Below are 18,148 nucleotides of genomic sequence, written 5' to 3' on the forward strand. Positions count from 1 at the left end.
CAACACCTTTCTATCCCTCAACAGCCAAGAAGGATTTCATATTTTGTCAGTCTTGATGAAAGGCAAATGTTTAGTTTCCATGTAACCATAGTATGCTCTAAAATTAAATATCATTAATCGAGTTCTTCCTTCCAGAGGACCCAGAGTTAGGGTTAGAATAAGCATCAAACAGAAACAAAAGCATAAGATTGGATTCTGCCCTTTAAAAAAAAAAAAGGTCGCCTTGTTTGCATTGTTGGGCCATCTCCAAACATGACGGTTGCCTACTGATGATCTGGAATGACTCTCCTCTGGGTTTTTGTTTTGCATAAAGTGGGGTGGGTTTTGGGTGGCTGGAAGGCAGCCTTTAATGATCTCTTGTTGTGCATCAGGATGCATGCCTTAAGGAGCATATAAGCAGGATTCTTTTCTGGCAGAAGGAGAAAGTATTGGGCCTCTGATTCCCCCAAGATGGAACCCCAGGTGTCTCGCTGGGAGAAGGCTATGTCAAAGTCAGCTGCCCTAGCCTGGTCCAGAGCTGTCTAGACAAGCTAACCAAAATATGGACTCCACCATTCTCTCAATGGCATGGCAGCCGAGAGCTCTCTTCTTGTTTGAAAACCGGCTGACATAAAACGATTCTGGAGAGTGTGGGAGGGTGCCAACGTGGGCTCCGAAAGCACGGGGGCTGTCTTTCTCTGAGCCACCGGCCGTCACTAGGGAGGAGACGGTCCAGGGAGGCAAATCGACCTTGCCCGTACTATTCCTTCCACGTAGCCTCACCCCTTGCCTTTTCTTTATTCCGTATTTGGAGAAGAAGCCTCCTGACAGCCACACGCTCACCAGTCCCACTGGGTTGGAGCAAAAGGACGCAGATAAAATCTGAAGATGTGCAGGTGATTAATGAGGCGTTCGGGTTTCCCTTCCCGCCTGAAACTCCTCCTTGTGTCCTCCGTGGGGATCGAATTGTATGACCAGGATCCCGTTGTGGGTTTAAATCCCCTGCTCCCGTTTTCCTGCCCCTCCGCAGTCAGCATTCACGCCACGGTCCAACATCTGGGCAGAGCCTCGGAGAACAGAAAAGCAGTTTCTTCTCATAGGACCCTCCCTTCCGAAATCCTTGATTGCAGGTGTTTCTTCTGACACTTTTTAGAGGAACAGGGCACGCGAGCCTCCCTTATTTTGCAGGCTCCCGAGCCTCCCTTATTTTGCAGGCTCCGGCGTTGCAGTATTCCAGGAAAACAGACAGAGCTCCTCCCTAAGGATTTCGGGACGTGGTCCCTCCCCCTGCAGCACAAACCCTTGTAACCATGCGGGTGAAGCTCCCCGTGCCTCCAAAGCCCGCAGATCTACTGTCCCAGCTTGAGGGTGGCCTTTGCAGAACAAGGTGATGGACTCTGGCACTTGCAGCATAAATAACCTTCCCTTTCGCCACTGAAGGAGTCGTCACAGGAAAGAACATTGTATCAACTGGGTCTCCTCAACGTTCCCCGTCACCCCACGCTTCACCAGCTTTTTCAGGTCTCTCATTTACTCTGAAACATTTTCTGATTCTGCCAGCCCCTGGCGAGGCCAGGGGGGCAAGTGAGAATGGTCACGTTAACCCCTCTGCGGTCTTTGGGAGGACCGGGGGAGGGGGAGGGGCCGTGGCAAGACCTTGGAGAAGAGGAGAGTATCAGAAGAGCGACTCCAGGATTTGTTTGGGAGCAGACCTGTTCAAGCTCCAGTCCGACCCGAGTTAATCCACCAACACACACCCTTTCCAACCTAATCTTGGGCTTGGATTCGTCCTAAAAGCACCGTGGGCGTGGACCCCAAAGATGCGTGAGGTTGATGTGATGCCGCCATTGCCTGGCGTTGCTGATGGAGAAACCCAGCGTCTGCTTGTGTCTTTTTTCCCCTCTGCCGCCACGTGGGTCATTTTGCTGGTCCTCTGTCTGCCCTCAGAGTCGAGGCTGTCTCATGAATCTGGCTGCAGTTCCAACACCTCCAACCACCCCTATTTCAATTTTAAATATAATAAATACAGCGAAGAAAAAAAAAACCAGGAAATCTTCCATAAAGACTCTAAAGAAAAGACGGACAAAACATTCTGGGGGTTTCAATCAAATGCCGCGTGGTCTCTGGATGAATCTCTCGAGGAGGTGTAGTTGAGTTCCTATCTGTGAGTTCCCTTCTCACACGTAGCTTTCCTTAAATGGACACCTCATACTCCCTGGTTTCCTGCAAGAGACAGAAGCAACAGATCGAGTAAACCCCTGTGTGGTAGAGCCGCGGGCAGAGCGTGCCTCGATAGCCTTTCGACCCAGCAAGGAGGTGAATAATGTGGGTAGCAAAGTTGAGTCACCCCGGCCAACAACCTGCCGGTCCCGGATGTGACAGTGAGCAGGGTTGAACCAGGACTATCACTCAGCCACAGCGAGCTGAAAGCACCATCCTGCAGACTGGTGAGCAAATTGGCATTTGTTGCTTTGAGTGACTGAGTTTTGGGATTATTTGTTACTCAGCATTATTATAGTGCTGGGTGACTGATACACTACACTAATAAGCATTAATAAGATCTAGTTTCTAAAATGCTAATTTTTAAAAATCAACCTGACCTTCTTTTAGGATTTGGAAACAAAGTACATGGAATGTGAAATAACATATGACCTCTTCTTACTGGCGCCATATCTAAAATGTCTAAAACATGTGGATAGCAACCAATTCAATTTCTCCAATATTCATAGAGCATGTGTAATATATTCCAGGCCTCCAGGACAGAGGAACAGGGAGATATAGGAAGTCATAGACATGGCCCCAGAAGAGGTCATTGTCCCGTGCTTTAACGGAGGTCTATGGTTCCTGCTGGGTCGACACAGATAAGCAATCATGTCTGTGCTTCATGGTAGATGGCAGTGGGGTGGGAAGACACTAAGGTGGCTCCCATGCTCCCCACCTCTTGGAGGTGACATTCTTGCATGATGCCCTTTCCTTAAGTGTGGGCAGGACCTGTGACTGGCTTCCCATGAACAGAACACAGCAAAGGTGCTGGCATGTCTTGGCCAGGTCTCATAGCACCTCGACCAATTTTTTTCATGGTCCCTAAAAATGATGATTTGTTGTAATCAAGATATCCACTGTCGTATTTGATTGTTTGAGGTTCAACGGGAAGCGAGATAATATAGTGGTTAACGGCATCACTTTGAATTTGTATCCTGGCTCTAGGCTGTGCTTATCATTTTCTCGTCTCTCTGACCTCTCAGTATTCTCATCAGTCACTCAGAGATAACTGCAGAATATATTACAAAGAGTTTCAGGGATTGTGTATTTAAGGTGCCTGGCTCCTGGTACCTATTATTATTATTATTATTATTGATCTTACTGTTGATCTCTGTCTCCTTTGCAAGACCATAAGCTCATTAATGGCTGGACCGTGTCTATTTGGTTCACGACTGTGTCCCTAGTACCCCACACAAATGTCTGGCACCCAAACGGGTTGGAACGTTGCACATTGTCACTCAATACGGAGTGGAGTTCAGCCAGATGTGGGGTGCAGCCCATTGCCTCTGGTGGGTTCTGACCCATCTCAGCTGTGTCTCCACGGGTCTTTCTTTGGTGCAGCCAAAAGCCTGTGATTTCTTTCTGTGGCTGTTACTGCCCAGAGCAAGCCTTCCAGGCTTGTCATCGGCACGCAAAAAGAGCTGGGTTCTCCCAGCGGTTATCCCCATAGTGGTCACGGTGGGGCTGGGGCAGGACCACCGGCCATGCTTTTCTGGCAGTAGCATCGTGAGCCAAAGGAAATGAAACCTTCTGTTTTGATGTCGGTGCATTTGAAGCAGACAAGGAGGGAGGCACGGGCGTGGGGGGTGGAGAAGACAGACCAACTTACCCCTGTCTCATAAATGGGGTTGTCAAACTCGGTTTCCACGGTGATCTGGCTGTAGGGGTGGGAGTACATCAGGGGCAGGCGGAGGCTGGAGTAATAGCGGCATCTGGAGAAGAGACAATGGAAGAGAGAGAAATTACTTGTCCTGGAGCAGATGACAATCCAAATTGTTCTCAACTTCAACCCAGTCACTGATAACTAAAGCCTTAGTACCTCCTCTTACTGGGGAGGGGTAAAGCTCAACTGGTTTTTACCCGTAAGGTGGTTCAAGCGCCTGTTTAATGCAGAGAGAAAAAAGTAATAATGAGCATTTTTTGAGCACCTACTATGTACTGTGTTGCCTCAGAGCACCCTTCTCTGACTACCTATTTAAAAGGTGGTTCTTTGGGGTACCTGAGTGGCTCAGTCGGTTAAGTGTCCCACTCTAGCTTTCGGCTCAGGCCATGAGCTCGTGGTGTATGAGATCGAGCCCCGCATTGGGATATGTGCTGACAGAGTGGAACGTGCTTGGGATTCTCTCTCTCCCTCTCTCTGCCCCTCCCTTGCACCTCTCCCCACTGTCAAAATAAATAAACTGAAAAAAAGGTGGTCCTTCCATTACCACACCTTATCTCTTTCCTTCATTGTGTTCCTCACGGTGTGTTATAATTTGTGTGTTTCTCCTCTCCCCCTACTACACTGTGGGCTCCACAAGGGCAGAAAAAATTTATATTGGGCAGAGGCCTGCCTCAGGGCCTTTGCACATACTGTTTATCTGCCTGGAATCCTCCTCTTCCAGATATTTGCACAGGCGACTCATTATTGCTTTCAAGTCCTTTCTCAAATGTCATTTCTCAGTGGGGACTCTTCTTTTAAAGTTCAACCACCTCCTCTAGCTCAGGTCCCTTTTGCTCCCTTCTCAGCTTTCTTTTCTCCCTGCATTCATCACCTCCTAATGTACACAGTCGGCTTTTGAACAACACAGGTTTGAACTGCGCAGGTCCACTTATATGTGGATTTTTCTTTTTGGATAAATACAGTATGGTACCTTTAAGTATCTTCCCTTATGATTTCCTTAATAACACTTTCTTTTCTCTAGCTGCCTCTATTGTAAGCATACAGTATATAATACATATAACATACAAAATATGTGTTACTTGACTGTTTATGTTATCTGTAAGGTTTCCGGTCAACGGCAGTTTAGCGTTCAGGGAGTCAAAAGTTATGTGCAAAGTTTTGATCACTGGGTGTCGGCGCCCCTAACCCTCATTTGTTTCAAGAGTCACCTGTATTCTCTTTTACACTCTGCTTGTCTGTCTCTCTCCCATTAGAACCTGAGCCCCACATATCAAAGATCTCCTTCTGTTTTGTTCACAAGGATGTTCCTAGAATCCCCCCGCCCCCCAAAACTGCCCGGCACACAATAGGTGCCCAATAATTGTGAATTTGAATGACTGAGTGAATATCCTGGCGATGGCTGAGTATCTTCCTTCCTCACTGCAGGCAAGCTCCACAACCCCAACACCCGGGACAACGTCTGGCGCATGTTGGATTTGTCACGTGTGTCGAAAAAGCGAATGAATGAATGAGTGAATGATGGGGTAGATGTCAGTGTGCCTGGTAGTGTGAAAGATGTGTCTCTCTCATTAAACCACAGCTCCCTGAGGTCAGGGATCATGCCTCCTACCGTGGGGGGTGGGGCTGGGAGGTCGCGTCATCTACAAGCACACAAGTACCCCTGCCCCCAAGCTACAGGTGGTGACGCAGCCCCCCAGTGCTCTGGTCATTGAGTGGACCGCAGCCCCCCACCCCCTGCCCCGAAGCCCCCTACCTGGTGATGTAAATGTAGGCTCCTCCCAGCAGTAAGGAGATGATGAGAACAGGGATGAAGATTGCCAGCGCCATGTTTCCCCCTTCCAGCGATGTCTCTGCTGCCGCTTCTGCTACTAAACACACAAGCCGGTGAAGCCCTCGTGTCTCACGCCCTCGGCCCATGTGGGTACCCGGCTCCCAGGGGAGCACCTGCCCTCCCAGGGCATCGCAGAGCCTTGGCCACCGGAGAACCATCCCCAGAGGGGAGAAGAGGTGGACGCTAGAGGGAATGGGGCTGGTTCTTTGCAATGGAGCCCATGGGGCTACGGAGAATTACACTCTTTCAAACCTCGGTCATACCATGCCCATTTTGGGGGGGGGGCGGGTGGCTGGGTGCAGTTGAAATCCGGCTAAAATCCCTCAAGGAGAGACTTGGAGAACATCTCACGTGTGCTAACTGGGAAGGCAGATTTGCTCAGCATCCCATGGAAAACGGGGTGCTTTGCTGCACCCAGACTGACAGGTGTCCCCCAGACCCTCCAGGAGAGGGCGCTGGGCAGCCGGGTCCATTCTCAGTATGCACCTTGCGATGACACCCCAACTGGGGACACTCAGAGGCCGTGGCCGCACCCTCTCTGCCTCTCCGGGAGCCTCTCACCACCTCCCCCTGGGTTGTGGAAACTGTTGTAGCTGATGTAGGGGGCCAGGGGCATTTTCCCAGGATAGCTTGATGGGACACCCTACGTCTCTTCTAGGTGCTCGTGCTCCAGGTTCTGTCTGCCATTTCTCCACGGCCACGGCCAATAGAGCTCAGCTGTGCACACCAATCTATAATCCATTAACTGCCACTCTCCGGAGTCTGAAAAATCGATCCTAACACCCATGACAACTGCATGAGCCCAAAACATTACGATGGCACTCATCATGTCTGAGCCACCCAGGCCTTTGAGACATTCCCATGGTTCATTGGTTGCTGAAAGGCAGCAAAGAGATGGCCTGAGAAGACACTAACACCACAAAGTGCCCTCTCTTTTCCCTGCAGGGTGACTAATATATGGTCCTCTTCTGCACTTACACCTGAGCCCCGGCCCTGCCTGTGTGGATTACAATGTCATCTGTTGCAAGGGAGAGCAGCTAATGACACGTAATTCACACAGCCCCACACTCTGAGTGAATTACTTATTGTCAGAAAGCTAAGCGGCTCCGAAAATAATAATAAAGACTGCTTAACTGGTTACAACTTAAAACATGAATATATATATGGTTTTTTTTCTGACGCCACATCCCTGGTGAGTGGCTTTGTACCAAAGTGAATGGAAATGATACAGCATGCAGAATGTTTTACATATGGGAGGGGTTGCAAGGGAAGGAAACATAGAATAAAAGCCAAAACAAAATCCTGGCTAGCTTTTACCGTCCGTTCCCCATGAATAAATCTCACTTGGGAATTCCTAACAGGAGGAGAATCTAAAACCAGGAGGACACAGGGACAGGTAATTTGGGGAAGACAAAGACCAAAGGGAACACAGACCACAGGGCATCCGCCAGGCAGACCTTTCCCTCCCAAAGCCAGGGGGGTTCTCAGCAGGGGAGGTGGGGCATCACTGGATTTAATTCCCCCAAACAACACCACGTGGGTGAAAAGTTGTACAACAGGGTTGTGCCTTTCTCAGGACCCTCTGATATTCTGACCCCATGTTCATAAGTGGTAGTAAATCCCTTTCAGGTCATAGTTAGGACCCTAGGTTGCAAATATGATGGCCTGGTTCTTTTACAATATGTTTTATTTTGAAATTATTTTCAGCAGTGTGAAGATGGGATTTCTGCTTTTTTTTTTTTTTTTTAAGCACTTGGAGAAGAATATGCAAGGACCTGCCCTTGTTTTCTGCTATTAGCTTGATTTATTGGATTTTTTTTTTCATTATGGAACTCACCTTCTAATGCGTGTTCAAAGCTGTCTTGATTAACTGAAAGGGAAATTGGAAGCATTGGTTAATGTCAAGTGAATTCACTCTGCATGGAGTGACGGCAAAACATTAGGGGCAAAAGCCCACGCCATGCTTTGCTGAAGTTAGTACTAGGCTTTTCTTTATCTTGGGCTGCTGGAATTAGTGGAAATGCCTGGACACATTCCCTTCCCAGGGTCCTGAGAGATCGTGAGATAGATACGAAAAAGACAAGGATGACGGTGGTAATAGTGAACAATTACTGAACACTCACTGCATGTCAGACATTGTGCTAAGAGCTTTATACATGTATGTGCTCATTTAACCCTTACAACAATCTCGTTAGGCAGATGCCATCATCATCCCCATTTTGCAGATGAACAAACCGAGGCTCAGAGAAGTAAAGCAACTTTTCTGACCTCACACAGCTTCTGTGCGGATGGAGGCAGGCTTTACGCTCAAGACCGCTCGACCTTCCCCACCCTCTGCTTTTAATCACATAGTTCTGCCCTTTTATTGTTCCTTATGTAAGACAAAGATTGACCAACGGTGAGGCTCGAGACAGAGCCCCAAATCCAGAATCCAGCCAGAGGCGAAACTGTTTTCCTGCTTTGAAATACATGTTTATACGAAGCTTTCTGGTTTCCCTTCTATTCCATATTTATTTGGCTATTATTTATATTCTATGTAAAGCGATTTTCATTCACTGTCACAGACTAGAACTCTCTGGAATTCACTCATTTCCCTGTATTCCTTATACAAGTTCTCTGGAAGTTCAAGACGATAAAGACTGACATTCCCAGGTTTTGGCCCCAAAGACCTCATGGTAGCCGAGCACAGAAATATACCCACACGGATGTGTTTCAAAGATGCAAAACCCCAGGGCGAAGGGCTTAGATAAAAAGATTGCATTATAAAGGAGTGACAGGGGATGGTCACCAGAGGCCCAGCTGTACTCATGTCCTAATACTCAGACTTCCTAATCTGTGCCTTGGTCAAAGTCACTCTTTGACTTTAGTCATTACCATGTGATGCCAACTGAATCAGCCAGCTTACTAACTAACTGACTGCAGGTGTCTCTGGAATTAGGGCAACAGGAAAATGGAGGGATGGGGACAGATGCTTCCTGACCAAGATACGAGCTGGACATTGGGTGCTTGTGTGGGAGTGCAGGGACTCTTACTGAACCTCAGAGCCAGAAGGAAGCCTTGAACTTGTGTCCCTTGGAGTGTGGTCAGTGGCTCCTGGGGCACATGCTAAAATGCAGCCTCCTGGGCCCTGCCTTTTCCTTTTATTTCACACAAAGAGGAACCAAGGTCGGAGAGGGAGGGTGGCTGGCTCAAGGGCATGCAGCTGGTCCACAGCAGAGTCAGGCAGAAGCCCCGCATCTGAGTCCCAGTCAGGTGGCTTTACATTGGCGCTCAGTCACCTTGCTAACTCCAGATCACAAAAAGTCCGTGCAGCCCACATTTTTTTGGAAGGGGAAGTGACTTCTCATTGCCTTACAGAGTCATGGGGTCTCAGGGGTAGAAATGGAGGGGAGAGAAGGATGTAAGGATCCCCCAAGATCCTTTCCTGCCAGAAACTCTGCTGTGCCTGAGAAAGAAAGTGGGGGGGAAGGGGGCCACTCACCTGCTGGGGCTTCAAGGGCTCACCTATCTTAGAACATAGAGGGTTCAGGGATTGAGCAACTTTTATCTTTTCGTATGTTTTTCATCACGTGTGTATTTTTGGATGGCAGTTTCATTTTCCCTTAAGATTGGCAACATCAAAAAAAAAATGATAGCATCCAATGCTGGCAAGGACGTGCGGAAAGGGACATTATCACCCATTATTAGAGGGGGGGCACGAATCACTATGGTTATGGAAAAGGATCTGGCAAAATCCACAAAAACTCAGCATCCACGGATCTTTGCCCACACCACTGATCCCAATTTGAGGAATGTGTCCTATTTGACGAGAAAAGTCAGCACCCGAAGATTCATGGGCAAGGGTGTTTCTGGGCAACACGAGACCAAACAAACAAGAACCCGGAAAAGAACCGGGAGATCCGTCCACAGAGGAAGGACTGGACGCATCATGATACATCCCAGCGTGGAATGATGGGCGGCAATGAAAAAGATAGGGCAGAAGCCACATTTTTCCTTTTTTTCCAACTTGACGGAGATGTGTGATCAGTGGGGAAAAGCAAAACACAAGGTAAGTATCCTTCGAAGTGTTTTTACTTGGAAACCCAACATCCCCTGCCCCACCCCCTTCCCCGTGCAGTGTATCTATTTGTGTGAGTCCAAGGAACTGGGAGATGGGACACTGGGGGGTGATTAGTACTGGCTTCTGGGGAGGAAAGGAAGGGCTGGAGAACAGAAGAGAAGAGCTGCTAACGCTTTCCTTGCGGCTCTGATTTCTTCTACCTCTTGCACGAGATACTTTTGTAGCTAATCCAAAAAGAATATAAACAGTCCTGGGGCAGATCAAAAATGGCCTTTTAATCTATTTTAAACTTAGATTTCTTATTAAAAAAACCTATTAATTTTCCTCCATGCAGAACTCTTACTAGCAACACCAGATTAATTTCTGTTACCGTCCATGTAGCACTTAGAAGGTTTACAGGAAATCTTAACCGGGGGAAAACATCCCCGTGTTTTAACTCTACAAAGCAGATCTCCTGTGCTATCGAAAATAAATTCGCACACAGGGCTGGATTTAGTCAAGACTAGGGCAGGAATTTGGGAGGAGGAAGGCAGTTTAAGGAATTTAAGAGGAGGAAGATAGTCATCTTTTTTTTTTAAGTTTATTTATTTTGAGACAGAGACAGAGACAGAGACAGCGCAAGTAGGGGAGGGGTAGAGAGAATCCCAAGCAGGCTCTGCACTGTCAGCACAGAGCCCAGCGCAGGGCTTGAACTCGCGAAGCTGTGAGATCGGGACCTGAGCCGAAACAAAGAGACTAGACGCTTAACTGACTGAGCCACCCAAGCACCCCAGGAAGATAGTTGTCATAAATCCCGGTTGCTGATTCCTTATTTTTCTTTGCATTTCAACACGATCTCTTGCCCTCTTATTAAGAACTGCTTGTATAAAGACTTTGCTTTTGCAGGATAAACCCCTGCTCGACTCCAGGTGAGAACATCCTGCTCTAGGCCCGTGTTTCCCACATTTGCCAGATGCTAAGACTCACCGCAGATGCTAGTTACCCTGGCTCCCTGGGTCCTGCTCTAGACCCGGTGAAATTAGCATCTCCCCTGCAGGGACCCAGAAATCTGTTTATACTTGCACTCTGTGTTTGGAAATCACTGCCTTAAATGGTGCTCAAATTCGAAGTGTATTTGAGCAACGCAGAGCTTGTTACAATGCTTATTTTAGGGTCCTACCCCTCTGGTTCTAATTTTGTAGATCTGGGGTAGATTCCAGAATTTATTTCTTGTTTTTTAATGTTTATTTATTGAGAGAGAGAGAGAGAGAAATGCAGAGAGAGAGAGAGGGAGACACAGAATACAAAGCAGGCTCCAGGCTCCGAGCTGTCAGCACAGAGCCCGACGCGGGGCTCGAACTCACGAACTGTGAGATCACGACCTGAGCCAAAGTCGGACGCTTAACCGACTGAGCCACCCAGGCGCTCCAGAATGTGTTCCTAATAAACAGTCTGGGTGATTCTAATGCTGAAGTCACTGGCTGGTTGGAGGCTATCAGCCTAACAGCAGTGAAGCCCACCCTGACCCAGCCCACTGGAGAAGAGGCAGGATATTGACAATCAGGAGATGTGGGTTCAAGTCCCAGATTTGTCTCGTAACAGCTGTGTGGCTTTGAGACAGTCACTTAACTTCTCTGAGCCTCTCTTTTTGTAAAATGGGTACAATCCTTCATTTATCTTAGAGAGTGGTCCTAAGGCTTTAAATGAGGTAATTCAGGGAAAAAAAAAACATTTAAAAAATTTGAGGTAAATTTCACATAACATAAAATTAACCATTGTAAAGTGTGCAATTTTATGGCATTTAGCACACTCGCAATGTTGGGTAGCCACCGCCTCTCTCTCTTTCCAGAACATTCTCATCACCCCTAAAAGGAAACTTTGTACCAAAGAAGCAGTTACTCCTTTCTCTCCACCCAGCCCCCGGCAGCCACCAGTCTGCTTCCTGTCTCTACCAATTTACCGATTTTGGATATTTCATATAAACGTAATCATAGGATATGTGATCTTTTGTGTCTGGCTTCTTTCGCTTAGCATAAGGTTTTCAATGTCCATCCGGGCTATGGACACAGCAGCACTTTGCTCCTTTTCATGGTTGAATAATATTCCACCATAGGGATACGCCACATTTTGCTTATCCACTCATCAGTTGATGGACATTGGGGTTGTTTCCATATTTTGTGAACGATGCCTCTATGAATATTCGTTTACAAGTGCTGGTTTGAATACCTATTGGCAATTATTTTGTGCATATACCTAGGAGCAGAAATGCTGGTTGGAAAACATTTTTAAGACTCAGTGCTGAAGTTCATGAATAAGGCATGTGGGCATCCACTGAGGCGATGGGTTCCCAAATAGAAATGTAAAACTCCATGCTTCCCTTCTTGCTGGGGAGAGAATTCAGAGTATTCTGCCTGATTCTCAAGGGGGTTTTGACTCCATAAAAGGTTAAGATCTACTGGCCTAAAGCATTGAACGGCTTTAAGATATTGTTATTAATCGCACATCTTAAAGACTCAGATAAATGGATCCAAGTCTCACTGGGTATTCCAATTCTTAATTTCAATGATGAGGGTTTCACGGATTCTAAAATACATTTCGCTCTTGACCATCTCTGGGATGGGGCGTGTCTTACAACCAATGGCATGTTATTCACTCCACGGCCAGCAGGTGGCGCCCACGATGCCCGTGCCCCCGCCCCCACCGTGCACCCACCACAGCCTTTGGAGATTGGGTGCGAGCAGCTTGGGAGACCACCCCAGAGGCAACAGCGCAGCAGTTGTAACCCTTGGCAACCAAATGGTTGGGAAAACGGGGTGCAGGAGGTGGGAAATATTTAAGCCACGTGACCAAAGAGGAGTCAAAAGCAGAATGGCTTTGCTTTATGATGAAAATCTAAGTTTTAAAGAGCGCCTTCAGGATAAAAAAAAAAAAAAAGTTAGACAGGGAGGGAGCCAAAGCATAAGAGACTCTTAAAAACCCAGAACAAACTGAGGGTTGATGGGTGGTGGGAGGGAGGGGAGGGTGGGGGATGGGTATTGAGGAGGGCGCCTTTTGGGATGAGCACTGGGCGTTGTATGGAAACCAATTTGACAATAAATTTCATATTTAAAAAAAAAGTTATAAAAATAAATAAATAAATAGCACCTTCAGTAAGTAAAAATAAAAATGCTAAGCCAGGAGAAGGCAGAGTGCGCCACAGTTTAATTGACAGCAATTTTTTTTCCCCCTTTCTCAGTGGTGCGGAAAATAATGGCGGTATCTTAGATTTAATGAAATACAGTGACTCAGCTTTTCTTCAGGCCAGGCTGAGAATCCTAAGAAGCCGGACCTGACATCTGCGGGGCCCTCCATCCCAGGGTCGAGAGTAGGTTTCTTTACCTTTACACACGGGCAGTGGCCCGTTCCAGTGGGATGGCTGTCCCAGGAGGCATCGAATGGTCACTTCGCCCATGAGCTCAAAGCCTTCGTAGCACATGAAGGTGAGGGACTCTCCCGGCAGGTAGAGCCTCTTGTACAGGATTTGGTACCCGTTTTCAGGCAAGCCAGGGTTATCACATGCCAGCGACTCCTCCGCTGAAATGCAAGCCCAAAGCAGCTCTGATGAGACGATGCAAATCTGTGGGGACGCCCACTCGCAGCTTGTCTGATCTGGCTTTGGCCGGCCTCTCCGTTACCATCTCCCTGCATTCCCCTCACATCCAACTGGTTCCCATTCCTCAGATCCATCGCCCCGCCTCCCACCTCCGGGCACATGTGGCACACGGGCACGGGCAGATGGCCTGGGCTGCGGAATCTGGGTTAAAATCTGGGTTCTACTATGCACGAGCTGTGTGACCACCAGCAAGGGCCACACCCTCTCTGAGCCTCAGTTTTCCTCATCAGTCAAATGGAAAGAATGGTAGTATCTATCTCATAGGGATGTGGAAGATTAAATAAGACAATGAGTATGAAGTGTTTACAGCATGTTCTTGGCAGGTCACGGGTGCTTGGTAAATGATGGACGGATGGCAGTGTTGTTACATTATGAAATACTCTTCTCGTGCCTTACGCCCTACCTGCCCACCCCGCCCGGGTAAGTCTTGCCTTTCAATACTCAGTCCCCATTTCTCCTCCTCCAAGAAGCCTTCCCTGGTGCCCTCTACTCCAAATAGAGTCACTGATCTTTCAGTTCTTCCTCCACCCAGCAGTGAGCACGCTGAGTGTATTTAATTATTTAGTATCTGTTTCCCTCCCTGGGGAGGAGCTTGTCAAGGCACGCTTGAAGCTCAGGGTCTGCTCTACAGTAGGACGATCCCATGTGAGCCTAAAGTATACAGTAGGAGCATCATAAATGACGCCTGGCAGCTTATGACTTCTTGGGGAGAGTTGAACCCATTCCTAGTTTAACCGATCCCAGGCTCTGGACTCCATTTTTCCTGCCCGTGACATAAATGGACTTGGACAACACCCCACCCTTAGCTGGGCAATGACATTCCCACTCCGAGGATATACCCACACTTTGGAATAAGATCATCTAAGGCAGGTTTTCTCAACGTAGATGCTACTGACGTTTGGGGCTGGGTAATTCTTTGTGGTGGAGCCATCCTGGCCTTTTCGGCTGTTGAGCAACGTCCCTGACCTCTACTCATTAGCTACGGGGAGCACCCTTGTTGTAACGACCAAAATTGTCTCCAGGAACTGCCACTGACAAATGTCTCCGGGGGAGGAGCCAACTCATCTCTGGTTGAGAATCACTGATCTAAGCTTTTAAACAATTCCGGTTGCAATCCGTGTGAACTTCCCCTGTTCTTTCTCAGGGATACAGCTGAGTTGGACTGACGGTATTAAACATAATCGCAAACCTACCCTCATTTCTATTTTTCTCTGCATTTCTCCCCTCTCCTTAACCGTAGAATTGTTTTTAGTATTTATTTATTTTTGAGAGAGAGCCAGAGCGCACGTGGGGGAGGGGCGGGCAGACAGACAGAGGGAGACACAGAATCCGAAGCCGGCTCCCGGCTCCGAGCTGTCAGCACAGAGCCCGATGTGGGGCTCGAACTCGTGAACCACGAGATCATGACCTGAGCTGAAGTCGGACGCTCAACCCGAGCCACCCAGGCGCCCCCCACCCACAGTTGTTTTTTTTTTAAGTTTATTTATTTATTTTGAGAGAGAGAGGGAGGGGAGGAGCAGAGAGAGAGGGAGGGAGAGAATCCCAAGCGGGCTCCACACTGTCCGCGCATAGCCTGACGTGGGGCTCGAACTCACAAACCGTGAGTTCGTGACCTGAGCCGAAACCAAGAGTTAGATGCTTGAACAACGGGGCCACCCAGGCGCCCCTCAGATTCCGTAAGTTATTGCTATGGAATGGTTTGTAATATACCAAGCAAGAAAGCACTGAAACCGTGTGGTAATTAGCAACCAATGTTACTTGGGCGCCTGCTGTTCGGCAGACTCATTGCCACGAGCTTCCGTATTATGGTTGGCATGATCATTCTTACTGATGAGGACGCCAGTTTGTTCAGAGTCACACAGCTGGCAAGTGGCAGGGCTGGGACGCAAACACGGACCCGCGGGGTTTCAAGTCCTGTGCATTTAGTGGTTCTGCTGCAGTGGGGGGCTCTTCTTGTGGGCTATCATGAATTCCTCTGAGCTACTGCCTTCTCAGAGACAGGAATTTCTAAATGAACATGGGCCACCCAGCTGGAGCCCGGCATATGGGAGCCAAGGTGAGGCCGCTGGGGATGGCCCGGCGGTGGAAACTTTTACTACGGCCACAGTGTGGCCATGGGGGGCTCTGCCCCGGGCAGGCAGTCTCCCTGCCTTCCACCCGCAGTGTTCCGAGGGCAGGGCTGTGAAGAGCCAGGGCCTCGCGGGGAATCCCTAAATGCCTCCCTGGGGTGCCACCCATACAACCCTGGCCGAATGTGTCAGACCCACTACGTTGGGTGGTGTGGTTCGTGTCTTCCGGACAGGAGCCTCAGAAGCCATGCACCATGTCACCGGCAAAGGAGGGAAGTCGCAACAAAAGCCTCCAGGTGCAATAAAGACCACATTAGTACTGCCAACAACAACGACGACCGTAATAGTAGCAAGTGCTGTCGTTGGTTGAGTGGGCTGGGCCTGAGGGATGCAAAATCCCACAGGATACGATCCTACTGAGTCACGTATTCGATTCTACGAACACATAAAGAGATCATTTCAATACGCTGCCACCAGTGCTGTGATCGGCAAAACTGTAGGAGCCATGGGAGATCACAGGAAGAGAAACATGACCTAGCCTAGGCAGTCAAGGAGGCCTTCCTGGAGGCGGTGATGCTGGGGTCTATTATTTCCTCCACAGACCTATCCTTCCTCCTTCCCTTTACAACAGACCTCAGGCTCCACGAGAATGTGGATCATGTCTGTTTATATGTCCCCACACGGTGCACGGAAGCACCCCTGGGGGTGCCACCGTCTGAGATTGTTTAAAAAATTTTTGAAAACAGACCCATGGGAGCTGTTCCAACATTAGATAGAGCTACATTCTTTCTGACGATGCCCCGTCTTTGCAAAGCTGGGTTTTATGCAGTGACTACGCGGAAAAGCAAAAACTATGATAAAATCAGTATGGAATGGAACGAAAGGGGCAGAGTGCAGCCTGTCACCAAAATATGAGAAATTTGCTGGAGCCCAAGAGGCACCCACATCCCTGTAGCTGTGACTCTAGTTATATAAGAATGCAATTAAGATCCAATCTTTTCATATGTGCGTCACTTTTTCAAATGACTACGGAGTTGTGAGTATATAGGCTACTGACGAAGCTGTTTGGACCAGACGACTTAACGAATGGAACCGTGAGGTATTCTGGCCCAGGGTATTTACCCCCAAAAATTCCTGAGATGGCAAAGGGTACTGTGAATTGCGAGGGTTTGGACGTGCCTGTGCCCGCATTTGAATAACCAAATGGACTGCTTCCAACCGCCCCGCCTGGGAGGGAGTATCATACCCGCCCCCTTTTTTTTTGCAGCTGAGGGCTTGGAGGCCCAGAGAGGGCAAGCTACTCGCCCGAGGTCACCCAGCAGAGCTGGGGGTACGGGCCTGGCTGTGAATTCCACATACTTCTACTTTTGCTTGACCTGTCTGTCCTTAAAGGCACGAAAAGACATGGTTTTGAGTCCCCGCTGGACCCAGCTATGGCCTTGAGCAAGCCACCCTGAACAGGAACCGGAGACAGCCAGGGCTCTGTCTGCTTCGTGAGCTTGTTGGTGGAGGACCTTTGTCAAAAGCAGAGCGCTACAACTTTGCTCGGAAGCTGGGACTCTGCAGAACGATCAGGGTGGGAAACGATGCTTCTGGGCTTAGGCTTGGGTTGGAATCCTGGGCTCCCCCCTCCCCTGCAGTGTGACTTCGGGAGAGCTGCTCATTCTCTCTGGGCCTCCTTTGCCTGCTTTTAAGTGAACCCACCTACCACCCATACGTGTGTTCCAACCGTCTGAATGCCGGAGAAGGGCTTGCAGGGCAAAGGAGCCCATCCAGTGGGGCTGGTCCCCCCTGTTCCGTAGAGGAAACACTCCCAAACTGTGCACGCCTAACACACACATCCTTACAAACACCCTCAGAACCTAATACAACCTCCCTCTCTCACCCTGGGCCCCTGATGCCAGAACCTGACCATCATCTGCCTCGAATCTCCTGCCGGGCTCGCTTGCCTGTAACGGGTTCCTCTCTGGGCTTCCGGGAGCCTTGCATGTCTCCCAACACCCAGCTTGGCTTGTGACTCAGCACGGGTGTCAGGGAAGCCGTCACAATGGAGATTCTGGGGTGAGACAGTCCCGAAGGGAGGGAGGTGTGCGCCTCTCAGAAACCCAGCAGCCGGTGTAGCTCAGAGGGTCTTTGGAGGCTGTGCCTCATTAGTGAAGTGCCTTTTCTTCCTTCCTTGCTTCCTTCCTACCTTCCTTCCTTCCTTCCCTTTTTTTCTTTCTTTCTCCTTCTTTCTTTCTTTCTTTCTTCCTTTTCTTTTTCTTTCTTTTTTCTTCCTTCCTCCCTTCCTTTCCTTTTTTCTCTTTCTTTCTTCCTCCCTTCCCTTTCTTTCTCTTTCTTTCTTTCTTTCTTTCTTTCTCTTTCTTTCTACCTTCCTTCCTCCCTTCCTTTCCTTTCTCTTTCTTTCTTCCTTCCTTTTCTTCCTTCCTTCCTTCCTTTTCTTTTTCTTTCTTTTTTTCTTCCTTCCTTCCTCCCTTCCTTTCCTTTCTTTTTTTCTTTCTCTTTCTTTCTTTCTTTCTCTTCCTTCCTTCCTTTTCTTTCTTTTTTTTCTTCCTTCCTTCCTTCCTTCCTTCCTTCCTTCCTTTCCTCTTTCTTTCTTTCTTTCTTTCTTTCTTTCTTTCTTCCTTCCTTTTCTTTCTTCTCTCTCTTTCCT

At 48.5% G+C, this 18,148-nt stretch overlaps 1 protein-coding gene across 1 annotated transcript in view; it reads right to left on the reverse strand.

The window, feature by feature from the left end:
* Window positions 1-1,173: 1,173 nt before the first annotated feature.
* Window positions 1,174-18,148, reverse strand: part of SEZ6L (seizure related 6 homolog like) — a 71,211-nt gene continuing 54,236 nt past the window's right edge. The window contains exons 15-19 of the mRNA XM_042961552.1: window positions 13,153-13,347; window positions 7,573-7,605; window positions 5,658-5,772; window positions 3,851-3,953; window positions 1,174-2,202 (exon numbers count right to left, since the gene is read on the reverse strand). Coding sequence (XP_042817486.1) covers window positions 2,173-2,202; window positions 3,851-3,953; window positions 5,658-5,772; window positions 7,573-7,605; window positions 13,153-13,347 — 476 coding nt within the window. The 3' untranslated portion in view covers window positions 1,174-2,172. The remainder of the gene's footprint in view (window positions 2,203-3,850; window positions 3,954-5,657; window positions 5,773-7,572; window positions 7,606-13,152; window positions 13,348-18,148) is intronic.

Source organism: Panthera tigris, chromosome D3, assembly GCF_018350195.1.
Source record: "Panthera tigris isolate Pti1 chromosome D3, P.tigris_Pti1_mat1.1, whole genome shotgun sequence".
NCBI lineage: Eukaryota > Metazoa > Chordata > Mammalia > Carnivora > Felidae > Panthera > Panthera tigris.